The sequence below is a fragment of the Mus musculus genome, chromosome 18 (assembly GCF_000001635.26).
Source record: "Mus musculus strain C57BL/6J chromosome 18, GRCm38.p6 C57BL/6J".
In the NCBI taxonomy this organism is placed as follows: Eukaryota; Metazoa; Chordata; class Mammalia; order Rodentia; family Muridae; genus Mus; species Mus musculus.
In genome coordinates, this window is record NC_000084.6 from 64,556,229 (window position 1) to 64,571,333 (window position 15,105).

General features: G+C 44.0%; 1 protein-coding gene across 2 annotated transcripts in view; it reads right to left on the bottom strand.

Annotated features, from left to right (window-relative positions):
- Positions 1–15,105, bottom strand: part of Atp8b1 (ATPase, class I, type 8B, member 1) — a 132,294-nt gene that overhangs the window by 27,250 nt on the left and 89,939 nt on the right. For both annotated transcript variants that reach the window (NM_001001488.3, XM_006526105.4), the window contains exons 11-16: positions 14,789–14,877; positions 11,838–12,028; positions 8,115–8,323; positions 5,942–5,985; positions 5,352–5,508; positions 613–801 (exon numbers count right to left, since the gene is read on the bottom strand). In NM_001001488.3, the coding sequence (NP_001001488.2) occupies positions 613–801; positions 5,352–5,508; positions 5,942–5,985; positions 8,115–8,323; positions 11,838–12,028; positions 14,789–14,877 (879 nt within the window). The remainder of the gene's footprint in view (positions 1–612; positions 802–5,351; positions 5,509–5,941; positions 5,986–8,114; positions 8,324–11,837; positions 12,029–14,788; positions 14,878–15,105) is intronic.

Genomic DNA, 15,105 nt, shown 5'->3' on the forward strand with positions numbered 1-15,105 from the left:
CTTGTTGGTAGGGAATATCTGTAGTGTTCGTATAGGAAAGGAAGGCATATTTGACCTGTAATTACTTTGAAGTAATTCAGAAGATATCTGATAGATACCTGTATCTATAATCAAACTGACAAAGGAACTGTAGACAATGTTAAAAACTGATACCAAAGAGTATACAAAAGTACCACCTTAGGTTGGAAATTATTTCAAACCATTCAGAAAAAGACATTAAAATCTAAAATGAGACATTCCTCTCTGTCTGGTGGCCTGTTAAGATCCTAGACTGGAGGTAAGGCTGGGACTCATGGGCACAGCCTTTCCTGCTAAGACCTCCCTTTCCTGGCCTCAAGCAGAGAAGTGTGGAGAGGTGACCTGAAAGTAAAGGAAGATAGGTCAGCTGTCACTGCCCTTGACACTGCGGACCCGGCAGGCCGCAGCTGTCCGTGTGAGTAGTGGCAGAGTGAAGAACAGAGGGGAAAAACATTTTTTTTTTTTCAGGAAATCTGGACACTCTCAGAAGTCAATTGTCCATCCATGCTCTCTTTTACTTAAACATCGCTGATTAAAACGGGAGACAAGGCACATGGAGTGGAAGGATCCAGACAGCCTGCGGTAGAGACCCACCGATGATAGACATCCGCTTTCGGTCGCTGTTGAAATCCAAAATGGCAAGGACGTTGTAGGTCCTCTCTGAGCCCAGTTCGCTGACGGTGATGGTGTTCTGCGTCCGGGCGAGAAAGGCAAAGCCGAAGTTCCTGGCGGCGTTTACCAGGGCGCCTTCATCAGGAGAAGCCGCCTGGTAGTTGATCTGACCTGAGGAGGGAAGCAGGAGAGAAATGTCAGAATTGTGAGTCTGAGCTTGGGAGCCTTGCCTGAGCTCTGTGCTGAGACAGCTCGGTAGGGCTCAGCACACTGTGGAGAAAACAAGCCAATTGCTCTGAAGGGTTTCTCTCCTCTCCTCTCCTCTCCTCTCCTCTCCTCTCCTCTCCTCTCCTCTCCTCTCCTCTCCTCTCCTCTCCTCTCCTCTCCTCTCCTCTCCTCTCCTCTCCTCTCCTCTCCTCTCCTCTCCTCTCCTCTCCTCTCCTCTTCTCTCTCCCTCCCTCCCTCCCTTTCTTTCTTTTTTTTTTTTTCTTTTCTGGAGGGGGGTTGAGACAGGGTTTCTCTGTGTAGTCTTGGCTGTCCTGGAACTCACTCTATAGACCAGGCTGGCCTCGAACTCAGAAATCCTCCTGCCTCTGCCTCTCAAGTGCTAGGATTAAAGGCATATGCCACCACTGCCCGGCTCTGATTTTTTTTCTTACTGTCATATTTTGACCAGGTTGGAACATCTTTAAAAGATTACCCACCCATAAATATTATTTTAGTGACTATACATCTGTTATTCTCTTCTCTCGTGGGTATTTGGTTTATTTTCAAAATTTCTGGCTCTTAAAAATAAAATTGCAGGGATGGAGAGGTGGCTCAGTGGTTAAGAGCACTGAAGGAAAAGCATTTCCACAGCCAAAGTTTCACAGAAAAAGGCATTTAGTTTCCATCCAGCACTCAGAGTACAGGTGAGCTCACAGCATCTCTCCCTCCAGTCTGCCTAGAAGGTAGGATGTTCCAGCTGTGGTAGGATTCCCTTCTCACATTGCCTCAGAGAATCCCTTCCAATCAACTCAGCATTCTTGTTTTGGTTTTGTTTCTTTTAATCTTGGGGGTTTGTGGGGGGGGGGGGGGGATGGTGGTCACTGTGTTCCACAAGCTGGTCTTTAGCTCATACCATCCCCCCTCCTCAGCCTCTAGAGCAGCTGGAAATAGAGATACCACGGTCCCTGCTTGTGCCGGTACTAACCCACTTTCCCGATAGTGGTTAAAGACGGCATCACAGGCTATTTTTCTATATGTCCATCCAGAAAGCCATGCGTGGAGTCATGGGAATGCCTGCATAGGACTAGGATGCTGTCACAATAACAACAATGATACAGGGCTGGAGAGATGGCTCCAGACACATCTTGCTCTTATAGAGGACCTGAGTTCAGATCCCAACACTCTATCGGGTGGATCTGTCATACTGGCTAGGGAGAATCCTGTGCCCCCTTCAGGCCACTGTGGGCACTACATTTACATTCTCTTTTTTTCTCCTACCTTTTTCAATTAAAAATAAAATAGCACCCCCCCCACACACACACACTCCACAGTTGCCACCTCACATTTCTCACCCTGTTTTCTAGTTATTGCTGACTGATATCAGTACCATGGACCACATTCCCCAGCCTCAGAAATGCCTTCTACCCTCTCACTATTTCTAATTCTCAACGGGATGCCTCCTACACCTGTTTCTTTCTCATTGTTTTGTGAGCACCCCAGTCTAAACCCTCTTCCACCAATACTGACCCCAGAGTGCCCATAATATCACACTCGAGGGTGCTAAAGGCCCCTAGAGAAACTCTATGAGCACCGACTAAATAGCATAAGGTGACAGGCTCTATGACGTTTTGGGCTTAGCCCTCATGCAGTCTCTGTGGAAACAGTTCTCTATGGCCTCAAGGTCCCACCCCAGTGATGCCCACTCACTGTCTTCCAGTCATTCAGCAAGCACTAAGCTAGGTGTTAGTTTGAAGGGACATTTTAGATTTAACAGTAGGTCCTGATCAATGACCAAGAGGAGCTTATTATCAGGGACATAGGTAGCTCAAAGGTAGAACACTTGTCTGACCTATGCTAGCCTTGGCCCTCCACATTGAGAAAGAAAGAAGGAAAAACAAACAAATAACCCCCCCCCCCAAACCAAACAGAGAATAACTAGGTGTTTTTCAGCTCAGCAGGTGAGCCCTCCTTTGGGGGAGAGAAAGAGAGTTCTACTTAAGGAGGACTCCCCAACACGGTTTAAAACTGAACCAGTTCACAAGGACCTAGAGGAAAGAGCAAGCCTAGCTAGAAGCTCACAGTTAAGAACACTGACTGCTCTTCCAGAGGACCTGAGTTCAATTCCCAGCTAACCACATTGTGGCTCTCAGCCAACTGTAAACGGGATCTGATGCCCTCTTCTGGTGTGTCTGAAGACAGCTCCAGTGTACCCATCCCCCCCTATATATATATATACACACACAATACATATATACATACACACACACACACACACACACACACACACAAGAAATAGATGTTCCAAGCTGCCAAGCGGCAGCAATTGATTGCAGAGAAACAGGACACTCATGGACGTATTACTATGCAGAATGTCTGCTGAGGAAGAAAAGTGTTCCGGGCTACCCATGAAAACGCTGCTTCCTCCTCATACAACAACAATTTTAAAAGGTCACTCTCCATTATTCCGTGGTGCTAGGAATCAAACCCAAGACCTCATGCATGTCAAGCCAGGACTCTCTCTCTCTCACTGGTCTATCTCCCTCCCCCTCCATTATCCTCATAAGAGAGAGACACAAGAAGGTGGCCAAAGTGGCAGCCGTATGGTGAAGAACTACACTGAACTGACTCCTCAGGGTGACCTCGGGAAAGCCCCGAGTGCTTCCTACATCTGAATCTGTTTTGCACAAAACTGGGGAGCATGGTCCCTGAGATACCTCTCAAAGAACTCTCCAGGGTCTCTTACGGATCAAAATCCAGTTTCCTTTCTAACACTCTGCACCTCAAAATTCGACTTGTTCTGGTTCTCAGTGGCTTTCAGCTCGTTACCTGCTGGGCAAAGATTTCTTGGTATGTATAGCCTGCACCTCAGCCAACAGTGGGGCACAGAGCTGAAGGATTGTGCTTAAAGGAACCTTGAATGCCCACCCTTCTTACAGCACTCTTGAGAAAAACGGTGGCCAGATAGGGACTAAACCAGGACTGGCACACAGCCCAAGGCTCTGTCTTTCAATGGGGAAAAGAAAACAAACTCTACAATTAACATACATTTGTCTATGGGTGTTAACTCCTAAATTATGACTGCACATTCGAAGAAGAATTCTACAGATGAGTCAAGACCTCAGAGCACAAGGGTGCTTAAAAAGATCTTACTTTATTTTTGTGATAGAAGTCAGATTTGCTTGTCTAGCTAGACTCTGAATTCCTGCTTTGGCAGTTTTTTCCCCTTCTGATATCCCCACTCCTGCCACAAACAGCCCCTAACCCACACCTTCCATCGGAACTGTGCTGTTTTGCTTAATGGAGCTACTTGTTCATTCTTGGGGAGCGGATTTCTTTGAAACTTGCTGAGGGATCTTTTTTTTTTTTTACACATGTGCCTTCTCAGGAGTGTTTCATATCACTGCATATGAAACATCAAGGTTGGGGCTCCACTGGAGGTTCCAGAGGGACTGAAGTAAAGAGAGGATGGAGTGGAATGGCAGAGTGAAGGGCAGGCAGACTGGAGCCACACCAACAACATCCCCTTCACTCTTCCCACAATGCATTTGTCTACCTAGAGAATTAGAGAGTTTATGTCCATGTGCGATAAAATAACTAGTACTCATTAACTCCGGACAGATTTCCTCAGACAAAGCTGGTACGAACTGCATTTAAGAATTTTTCAAAAGAACCTAAATTCTTTGCTGTTCACTCACAAATTTGCTGAAATTTTGCTCCATCAAATGGGAAAGCCACCTTAAAAGTGGCTCAGGCTTCATTTAGCTGATCTAATTCAAGTTACAAAGGTTTTAATTGAAAGAACAAAAGTAGACATCTCAAAGAAATTTGTAGAAAACAACACTTAAGTTCACTCATGATATAGATAAGGCCTGATGATACATTCCCAATGAACATTTGTATACTGTACAAACACAAAGCTTACTTTATTTTATTCAATAGCAAATTGTTTTAAAAGTTTATTACTAATTAGTAGTAGTAGTATAATATATTATTATATGTGCATGTATGTTGTGTATGGCTTTAGCACATATGAGATCTCAGAGGTCAAAGAACAAGTTGAGAGAGACAGTTCTCTCCTACTTTGTGGGTTCTGGGGATCAAACTCCGGTTTGTCAGGCTTGGCAGCAAGCACCTTTACCTGCTGAGCCATCCCCCCCAGGCCACCGACCATATCTTTTAACAGAATTTTGTTTACAAAGTACTAACACATTCACAGCTATAATTAAATCAGTCAACAATTTTGAGAAGCAAGGAGTTTTTCTGGAGCTTCAAGAAGCATTTGACTAGCACACCAACACGTTTGAAACCTGATCCACCCCAAAATGAAATGAAATAAAATAAGTTAAAAAAATCAGTAACTGGCTGTTACTTGGTTAATCCATACATATCTAGTGTCGGGCCTCACAAATGGCCATTGGTTGAGGGTTTGTGACAAATGTGGAATTTGTTACACTTAAGATATTAAAGATGAGTCACCTGCCAACTCCCAAACTGGCCTTTGGAGAAACACTCACCATCAATTCTGTCCACCATGACCGTATGGCAAATCGAAAGCAAAAAGAAGAACTGTCGTACTTCTGGCTCTTTCCCTGACTGTATTTGCTCGATAAGGTAATGGTCATAAAATGCAAGCTTTCCATCGGCAAATGTATTCCAGCTAAAGTCCACTAGCTGAAAGAGATGGAGAAGGAAATTAATAAAAGATATATGTATCCGGGCCAGCAAGATGGCTCATGGGGCAAAAGCACTTGCTGCCAAGACTGACAACCTGAGTTTGATACTGATTTCTGGTATTCACATAGTAGAAAAAGAGAATCAACTACGTCAAGTTGTCCTCTAACTTCCACACATGAGGAGAAAGAACCCACTTGACAACAGGAGCAGAGATGGTAGCCTGGTGTCTACAAGCCAGGATCATTGGCAGCTACCAGAGGCTAGGGAGAATCCATGAAGAAGCCTCCTCAAAAATTTTTAGAGGGGCCAACATCTGGATTCCAGTCTCTAGAACTTTGGGAAGATACGTTTCTGCTGCTTTACGCCCCAGACTGAGGCAGCCCGTGGAAAAGAAACCCAATCAGGCCGCTGCTTTATCAGGACCACCCACCTCGATTTTGCTGTGGCTGTGTTGAGAAGCATCTCGATGGTCTCCTAAGAAACAAACAGGACAAACCAAGTTGAGTCTGTGTGTGTAGAGCCTCCTACCTGGATTTGCAAACACAGTTGCAGTGCAGTGTCGGATGCTACCCTTGGTTTTGGATGGTTCTGGGGTAAATAATCATTTTTTTTTTTTTTGAGTTGGAAAAATGACAAAGGCGTTGATGGTTCATCCATATAAGCCAAGCACTTGTTGGCTGAAGTAGAATCACTATGAATCAAGGCTTTGTTTTAGGTTCTGGGTGAAATCCTGTCTCAAAAACTAACTAACTAAATACATAAATAATTCAAAGAATGAAGAATATGGTAGAAATCATTATGTGGCCTGCAAAGGCTAAAGTATTTACTATCTAGTTCTTTACAGAAAAAGGTAGCCAAATATTGACCAGAGTTGTTTCAAATACGGGTACTTGTCCCACTATCTTCCTCTGGGACCAGAAGGGAGTCCTTTGATATGCTTTCGTCTGCCATTACCATAGTGACAAATTCCCCAACCCCATTGTGTCCCACCTTCTTTGGTGATGGGGAAACTCATACACACTATACATTTTTTCCAAAGGGAAAAATATGCACGTGTGTATTTCTTGAAAGGCAATATTAACTTTAATGCTGTTCATGAGTGTGAAGAATGCTTCAGAATGTAGGATGGAAATAAACCATAAACTATTGTATCCATTTTCTACTGTATAGCTTGGTCATACTCAGTGTGGTCACTTTGTGCAACTATCACCATAAGACTGTTTTGATCTTGATAACTGAACTCTCACATTATGCACTAACTTCCTGTTGCCCTAAACTTTTTCAACCAGTACGCATCTTTGTCCCTGTGGCTTTGATTATTCTAAATGAAATCATAACAACACCTACTTTTGTGCATATATATCACTTCACACAATGCCCCGAGGGCTTACTTATATTGTAGCACACCTTGCTCATTTCTTCATTCATTGATAGATACTTGGGTCATTCCTACCCTTAGCCAAATGTGAATAATGCGTTTATGAACATGGGTAAGCATTATCTCCTTGTGTAAGCATAATGTTATTGTGTACTGTGTAAAGATTAGCCTTGTATTACTCAAATGCTGATTTCTCTGCCCCCATATCTGGTTGCAAGCAGACATGGCATTGTCATGCTTGTTCTAAGAGTCTCCAGGTTTCAATGTCATATGTAAACATTGTTTCCATTTACTCTGATTTGTCAATAAAAGCTGATCAGCCAGTGACAAACAGGGGAGAGAATAGGGCTGGACTTCCAATTCCAGCCAGGAGAGAGGAAGAGAGGATTCGGCCATGACCAAAGGGTCGAGGAGACACCATGGGAACATACCTAGAGCAGGGATAACCAAACCAATACTAAAATGCAAAAGTATGTTGGGGATTTGGGTTGGGAGGTAGCCAGATTAGCTTAGAGAGATCAAACAGTAACTGCTCAGCTTTTGTGCTGTAAAGCTTCTTGTTCATTTGGGAGCTAGCTGGGCTACAGAAAGAACAATCACTTTAAAAACTGCACTAATAGTTGGTGCCCAAAGTGGGGCTCGAATCATGACCCTCTACCAACTGAGCTACTCAGGCTACAGAAAAAAACAACAACAACAAAAAAATCACTTTTAAAATTGCACTAACATCCTTGGATCCTTATTTTTAAATCTTTTGAACACAAATTATTTCTAGATGCAGAATTGCTAGGCAATTCAGTTTTTAACTTTTTGAGGGGTGTTTCTAATTATTGATATCTCTCCCTCCTCCCCCCTCTCTCAGTGTACGTGTGTGTACGTGTGTGTATGTGTGTGTGTGCACGTGTGTGCGTGCGCATGTGCATGTGTGTGGCTGTCTGTCTGTCCCCAACAGTGCCCATTTTTCTTTGGTGGTTGGACTCCACACAGGGAGAGCACCAACAGCCATGGGGAGGTAGGCTCTGCTCTAGACAGCACCCAGGGACTGCTGCTTCTACCCCTCCACAACAGCCAACCATTCCTGTCTTTTCAGACCCAAAACATAACTGAACCTAGTAACTGAAAGAATGTCTCTGAAATTACTTTGCAGGAAGACAACAACCCAAGCTTCCGGTGCACTTATGAAGATGATGTGCTCTGGCTCACCCACCTCACGATCGTCACTCACCATAGATAGTCCCGTTAATGCAGCACTTTTTGAAGGTCATGATATTTTGCGTGAGTGTCCCCGTCTTATCAGAGAAGATGTAATGAATCTGCCCTAGCTGCTCATTCAAGGTGGTGGTCCTCGCCTTGGCAGGAGTGTCCTTCTCAGCATAGTACATCTGCAGGTCCCAGTTGATGAAATGACTCTGTCCCAGACGGATCACTTCCACACTAGGACAGAAGAAGGCTTCGGTGGTAAGCAGAGAGGGGAGGGCCAGGGAAGGGATTCTGTTCTCCCTGTGCACATGGTAATGAATTGCTTATCCCCTGCTTTGGTTTGAAAGTTAGTGTTCACTCCTGTGGTGGTAAATCATTCTTTTAAACAAGACATATTTTATTTAATTATGTGTGTGTGTGTGTGTGTGTGTGTGTATGTGTGTGTGTGCACATGCGCGTGTGTGAGTGTGTATGTGTGTTTTCTTGGGTTTGTGCATGGGAGAGCAGATGCTCATGAGGACAAAGGTGTTGTATCTTCCAGGATCTGAAGTTACAGAAGACTGTGAGTTGCCCAACTCATCTTCCAGGAGTTACAGGAGACTGTGAGTCACCCAACTCGGTTGCTGGGAATCACACTCAGTTCCTCTGCAAGAGCATATGGCTAGGCCATCCCTCCAGCCCTGACAGTCAATCGTGATCCTTCACCTGACAGGATTTTATAATTCCTTGGGAGACACACCCCTTGTTGTGGCCGTGAGAGTGTTTCTGGGAGAGGTTTACCTGAGGTAGGAAGGCCCCATAGGGTGGCCTGGGGCCCCCAGACTAAACCAAAAGGAGAAAGTGAACAGGGTTTCAGTATCCATCTGTTTCCAGACTACCGCGGATTGACTGTGACTGGCTGCCTCATACGCCCGCCCCCATGCGTTCTCCAGCATGATAGACTGCACCCTCAAATCATGAACCCAAATAAATCCTTCCTTAAGCTTCCTTTAGCAGATATATTGTTATGCCAATGGGGAAGGTGACTAATATTACCCTCCTCCAGCCCAGAGAGTAAAACCTCATCATTAGTGCAACAGTACTGAGAGGCAGGGCTTTTCTGTGATAGGTAGGTCCGAAGGGCAAAGAGCTCACAAGTGACATTAGTGCCTCCACTTAAGAAGCCTGAGGGAGCTGGTTTGACTCCTTTGCCAGGAGATAAGGCAAGACGAGATCATCTGTGACTCAAGTGTGGCTTCTCACCACTTACCAACAATGCTACCCTTGGTCACTGCCTTTCCAGCCTCCTAAAGTATGAAAAGTAAAAGCTCTGCTGTCTCGAAGTCACCCAGTTTAGAAGCCACACGGGGATCCCCTGACCAAATGCATACCACACTTCAGGCTCAGGGATACTAGGACAGAGCCACAGAGACAACACCTCCCTCTTTCTCTCATTGCCTCTCATAGCTAGGGACAGCTGGGATGGCCATAGATCACCTGGGCAAAGTGAACTATGGTCCCCCGGGGGGATACACCATCATGTGTCAGTTGAACGGAGTCTTTTAGCAACTGACGCCTTAGTAGCTTACCATACTATGGAAAGAGTATATTCGTTTCCTAAATGCTTAGAAGTCATAGAATGTCCAAAAGGAGATATCCTAAGAAAATCATGTTGGTTTTAAAACTTAGCTATAAGAAGACTGTTTATACACCCAGCAACTGCTAAGTGGGCCATGGATAACTGTACAAGTTCTATGGATGAAAATAGCTCCCTCCCGTCTAAAGGGCAGTCCTACTTGGTGCCTCAACACTCACTGCAAAACAAAGCAGCCGAAATCCCTGACTTAAGCATCAACAAACCCAACAAAAACAACGCAGCAAACATAAACTTGCAGAGGCTGCACATTCTCTGTAGAACATGAAAGCAGGCAGGAGAGAGAGACCATTAGGAAGGGGAAGTGACCATTTAGGTCAGGGGGGACAGAGGCCATGGGGATAAGGTAACACCTAAGAGCCAAGGTCTGAAGAAAAGGAAAGAGTACTTGAAGTCAGGCATAGTAGCATGTGCCTGTAGTCCCAGCACTGGGGTGACAGAGGCAGAGGGGTTGCTATAAGCTCAAGGCCAGCCTGTTCTGAACAAAGAGTTCCAGGCCAGGAGTATAAAGAAAGGGTCTGTTACAACAAACAAACAAACAAACAAACAGGGCCTGGGAAATTACTTAGTTGGTAGAGGGAGCTTGAGCACCCACCCATATAGTGATTGATGCAAGCCTGTAATTCAGCACTGGGAGGTGGGCTCAGGAGGCTCGCCAGCGCTTACCCAACAGTCAGCCTGGCCAAGCTGGTGAAAGCTGCAGGTGGGTAGGGGATTTGGTCTTAAAAAGGACCGTGAAGAGCAATGCCTGGTGTGCTGGTGTGCTTGTTCATGCATCTGCATCAGAAGGCCAGGGGTCAACACCAGGGGTCTTCTTCTATCGCTTGCTATCTTGTATTTTGAGATAGTATCCCTCGATGAACCTGGAGCTCACCATCTTGGAAAGACTTGCTGGCCAGTGGGCCCCAAGAATCTGCCTGTCTCCCCTCCGTGCACCCTACCACCAGTCTTCTCCCCGAAGCCCTGAGGTTACAGAGGCACACCAGCACATTCAGCTTTTCTGTGGGTGCTGGGAGTCCAAACTCATCTTCTTGTTTGTGCTCTAAGGGCTTTGCCTACTGAGCCTTCTCCTTAGCACCGCCATGCCGTCTTGGTTCCTTTTAAATTGGCTACTGGACAGATGGCAGCTCCAGGGATTTACTTCCCACTCAGAGGATATCAGTAATGACATATGTGTTAAAAATAAAATCAAATCAAAATATGTAATAAAATTTATATAAAGTAAAATCTTTTAAAAATTATTTATATATTTTATATATGTGAGTACACCGTCACTCTCTCAGACCCACCAGAAGAGGGCACAGGATTCCATTAAGCCACCAGAATTGAACTCAAGACCTCTGGAAGAGTAGTCAGTGCTCTTAACCACTGAACCATCTCTCCAACAACAAGTGAAAGCTTCTAATGATACCTGAGTGTGAGATCTCAGGTGTTTCTGGGCTGTTGCTCATTGAGGTAATGACTGACTGGTCACTCTAAGTACTACAATGCACAGTCTCTCCTCCCACGATCTCAAATCCAATTGGTCAATAATTGTGAACATTGATATGAGAGGAAGAAGAAGGAGAAAAACGAGGATTATAAGACAGAAAGCTGTGACCTTGACTTTTTGTTGAGGTTGCGATTAGTTCTGCACAGAGAAACAGTGTTTAGAGAGGCTGAAGGAATGCAGGGGCCACCTTTCCTACCAGGAGGTAGTGGCAGGAAGGAGAGACCGGGCAGGGCAGCAAATCCAGAGCAACAGTAATAAAGAAGGTTTTATTAAGAGCACAGAGTGGCCCTGGAAGAGGAAGAACTTTTCCACAATATTCTGAATCTCTACCTTCTCTCAGACTCTTTGTGAACCCCGTGCTTTGGAATCCACTGAGAAGGACTCACCAAGCAAATGACTGTCACCTTTGACCATGGGACATCACTGCCTTATCTGCCCAGAGGACAAGATAGAAAGTACCTGGCACAGGGTCGACACTCAAAGTTCATGCCCTTCCCCTACCTCACCCTCAATTCCAAAATGGAGCTGATTTTCTTCTTCCTTCTGACCTTTGAAATGATTATTGCTAAGACGCGGCATTTATTATACCTGGAAATAAGAGGCCAAGAAGAGGCCAGGCTTACCTGACATAGAGAGAAATGGGCACCATGGTGTTCAATACAATGATGTAGCCCCAGAAATTCAGGAATCCCCGGTAGGACGGTGTGGCATTTTCTCCATCATAGAGGTACCAGGAATAATTGCCAACTTGGGCTTCCCAATAGGCGTGGCCAATGGCGAGGCCGGCAGAAACCAGGATGAGAACAATAAAGATCTAGAAGACATGCATTGTAAAGCAAGATTTCCAACACCATACATCTCATAGATTCTAATAACGTTATTTAGCACTTTACTGCATATGACCTTTTAGTATATTACATTTAGGAGGAAACAGGACTGTAGAGATGCTTTGAAGGTCTACAAGGTTTTGATGGATTGCTTTACATTTATAAGGCTACGTTTTCTGATGTCTTATATTCAATCCTTAAAGTCATTTATATGACAGGGAAGCCCCTCAGCTATTATCACTTTGAATAGTAACATATTGTTTGTGAAGATACTTCACCTTAGCATGAAGCAACTTCAAAGAATACTAAATTGAGAGGTTTATAAAAAGTACTAGATGCAAGTTGTTTTGTTTCTTTTAGTTTTTCCTTTTCTTTCTTTTCCCTTTTCCTTTCTGCTTTCCTTCTTTCTCTTTCTTTCTTCCTTCCTTCCTTCCTTCCTTCCTTCCTTTCTTTCTTTCTTCCTTCCTTCCTCCCTCCCTTCCTTCTCCTCCTTCTCTCTCCCTCCCTTCCTTCCTTCCTTCCTCTCTCTCTCTCTCTCTCTCTCTCTCTCTCTTTCTCTCTTTCTTTCTTTCTTTCTTTCTTTCTTTCTTTCTTTCTTTCTTTCTTTCTCTTTCTTTCTTTCTTTCTTCCTTCCTTCCTTCCTTCCTTCCTTCCTTCCTTCCTTCCTTTCTTTCTTTCTTTCTTTCTTTCTTTCTTTCTTTCTTTCTTTCTTTCTTTCTTTCTTTCTTTCTTCCTCTTTCCTGAGAAAGCTTCTCGTTAGCCCATGTGCCCCTTGAACTCCCTATATACTAGAGGACAACTATAGCCTTTCTAATCCACCTGCCTCTACCTTCTGGGTGTTGGGAATAAAGGATTGTGCTACTACATTCTGTTTATTAGACAGATGGAGGTTCTTTCATGCTAGACAAATTCCTTACCGATTGGGCTATATTGCTAGTCCTGTTCTGTTTGCTGAGACAGGCTTTACTGGGGAATGCAGGCAGGCTCTGAACTTTCAATCCTGTCTTAGCTGCCAAATGCTGTGAATATAGGGATGGGTCCCATATCCCTCCTTTTGAAAGGAAGAGAAAAAATTACCCATATTTGGGTAATTATACAGGTTCAATGTTACAGGAGTTGTGTGACATCCTAAATGTGTTGGTTTGAATGACAAAATGTCCCCTATTGGTTCACTTATTTGGAGATTTGGCCTCTGGTTGGTGGCACTGTTTGAGAAGGCACTGAAATTTTTAAGAGGCAAAGCCTTGCTGGAGGAAAAATATCATTAAGGATGGGTCTTGAGGTTTCATAGCTTGTTTCACTTCCTGGTTCTTGGTTGACAGGCCCATTTAAGCTTCTTTGGCTAGGTGATGTCTTAGTAAGTAACCAATTCTATTCACTGGGAACCATGAGGCCAAAAACCCCACTTCCTTCCCCTCTAAGTTGCTCTTGGTCATAGTATTTTATCACAGCAACAGAAAGGTAACTAATACACTAGATACGATCATCTAAGGTACAATAAATACCAAGTTATGGAGTTAAGAAGCATATGTTTACAGACAAAATACTCAAGCCAGCCTGGGCTATATAGCAAGATCCTGTCTCAATTTCTCCCCCAATTTTCCTAGAAATATTTATATAATTCCACCACAGTAGTAATTTCCAGGGAAATATAGAGTTCTAAACACAGACTCTCCAAGTACCTTCGTGAAATGAAAGGGACCACAGGACAGACAGTGATCTGAGTGCTTGCATCATGATAGTTACAATGGCAAGAGAGACAAATATTCCAACTCTGAGAAATGTTTTCATAAAATTTGGGGGGAGGGTTACTCTGATTGCTTTTATTACTTTTACCTGGCTGTAAGTATGAACACATTTGAACAAATTATAACTATGCCTTCTGAAGTGTTTATGCATTCAGGTTGAAGTGAATACTTGAAAAGCAATTCTCCTTAGGAAATGGGACTGCTTAGACTCAGATCTCAGAGCACGCAGAATAAAGTTAATACCATGGCCCAAGTCTACTCTCCCTTGGCTACTCTTCCTTGGAAATGATGGACCAGTCAGTGATGGGTGAGACCCCAACCCAATTACTTGAAAAGCAATTCTCCTTAGGAAATGGGGCTGCTTAGACTCAGATCTCAGAGCACGCAGAATAAAGTTAATACCATGGCCCAAGTCTACTCTCCCTTGGCTACTCTTCCTTGGAAAATGATGGACCAGTCAGTGATGGGTGAGACCCCAACCCAATCAGGACATCTTCTGATCATACACTTCTTTCCTTTTAGCTGAGATGAAACCTCATGCCAGGACCCTGATGAAGCTCTTTCTCTTCCCAGTGTAACTACACTGAAGAAATCTCCTTTCTCTGTTTTTAACTAGCACTTGCCTATTTCATTGATCTAATGAGCTTGGGTAGCCAAATCTCACCTTATTGGGAATGCCAGGACGCAACCTCTGACCCTAGCAACTCTGGTAAGGGCTCCAGTGTAATATTCCTGGTTTTTAAGTAGTCAATAGCCAACCATGAAAATACCCCAAAACAGCTTCTGAACTTTCTCTTCCCAATCTCTTGCTTGAAGTATGAAATTTCTCAGAAAAGGCTTGGGAGTCCCTTTACATCCATCCCGTTAGGCTTGGGGTATTCAGGCCTCTTTATACTCCATATAAAAACCTAAGACCACCTTGCATTAGAAAAACATACATCAAACTAGAGCAAAAGATAGCAGCCTACTCTCCCATGTACCAGAATGAAAAATAAATACCGTGTACACCATGTAGTTCATCAAGTAATCAATTTTGGTTCTTTTAAATCTGGTTTTCCCACTATTCTTCATTATCTTTGTGTCAGCACCTGAAAATGGAAAATTCAATGTGATTGGTAGTTGGATAATTCAATTAATAAGCACGTCAATAAAATTATTCTTTCTGTGGTTTCAATGGGAAAAGAAGAGAAAAGCTCTTCCCGCCACTAATTCATGACAAACACTTCTGGTCTGGCTATCCGGTCCCAGTTGGCTCTGGCATGTCAGTCCTTCTGCCTCGGTCTCCTGAGTGAGGGGACAGAGAGCCTGGACCATGC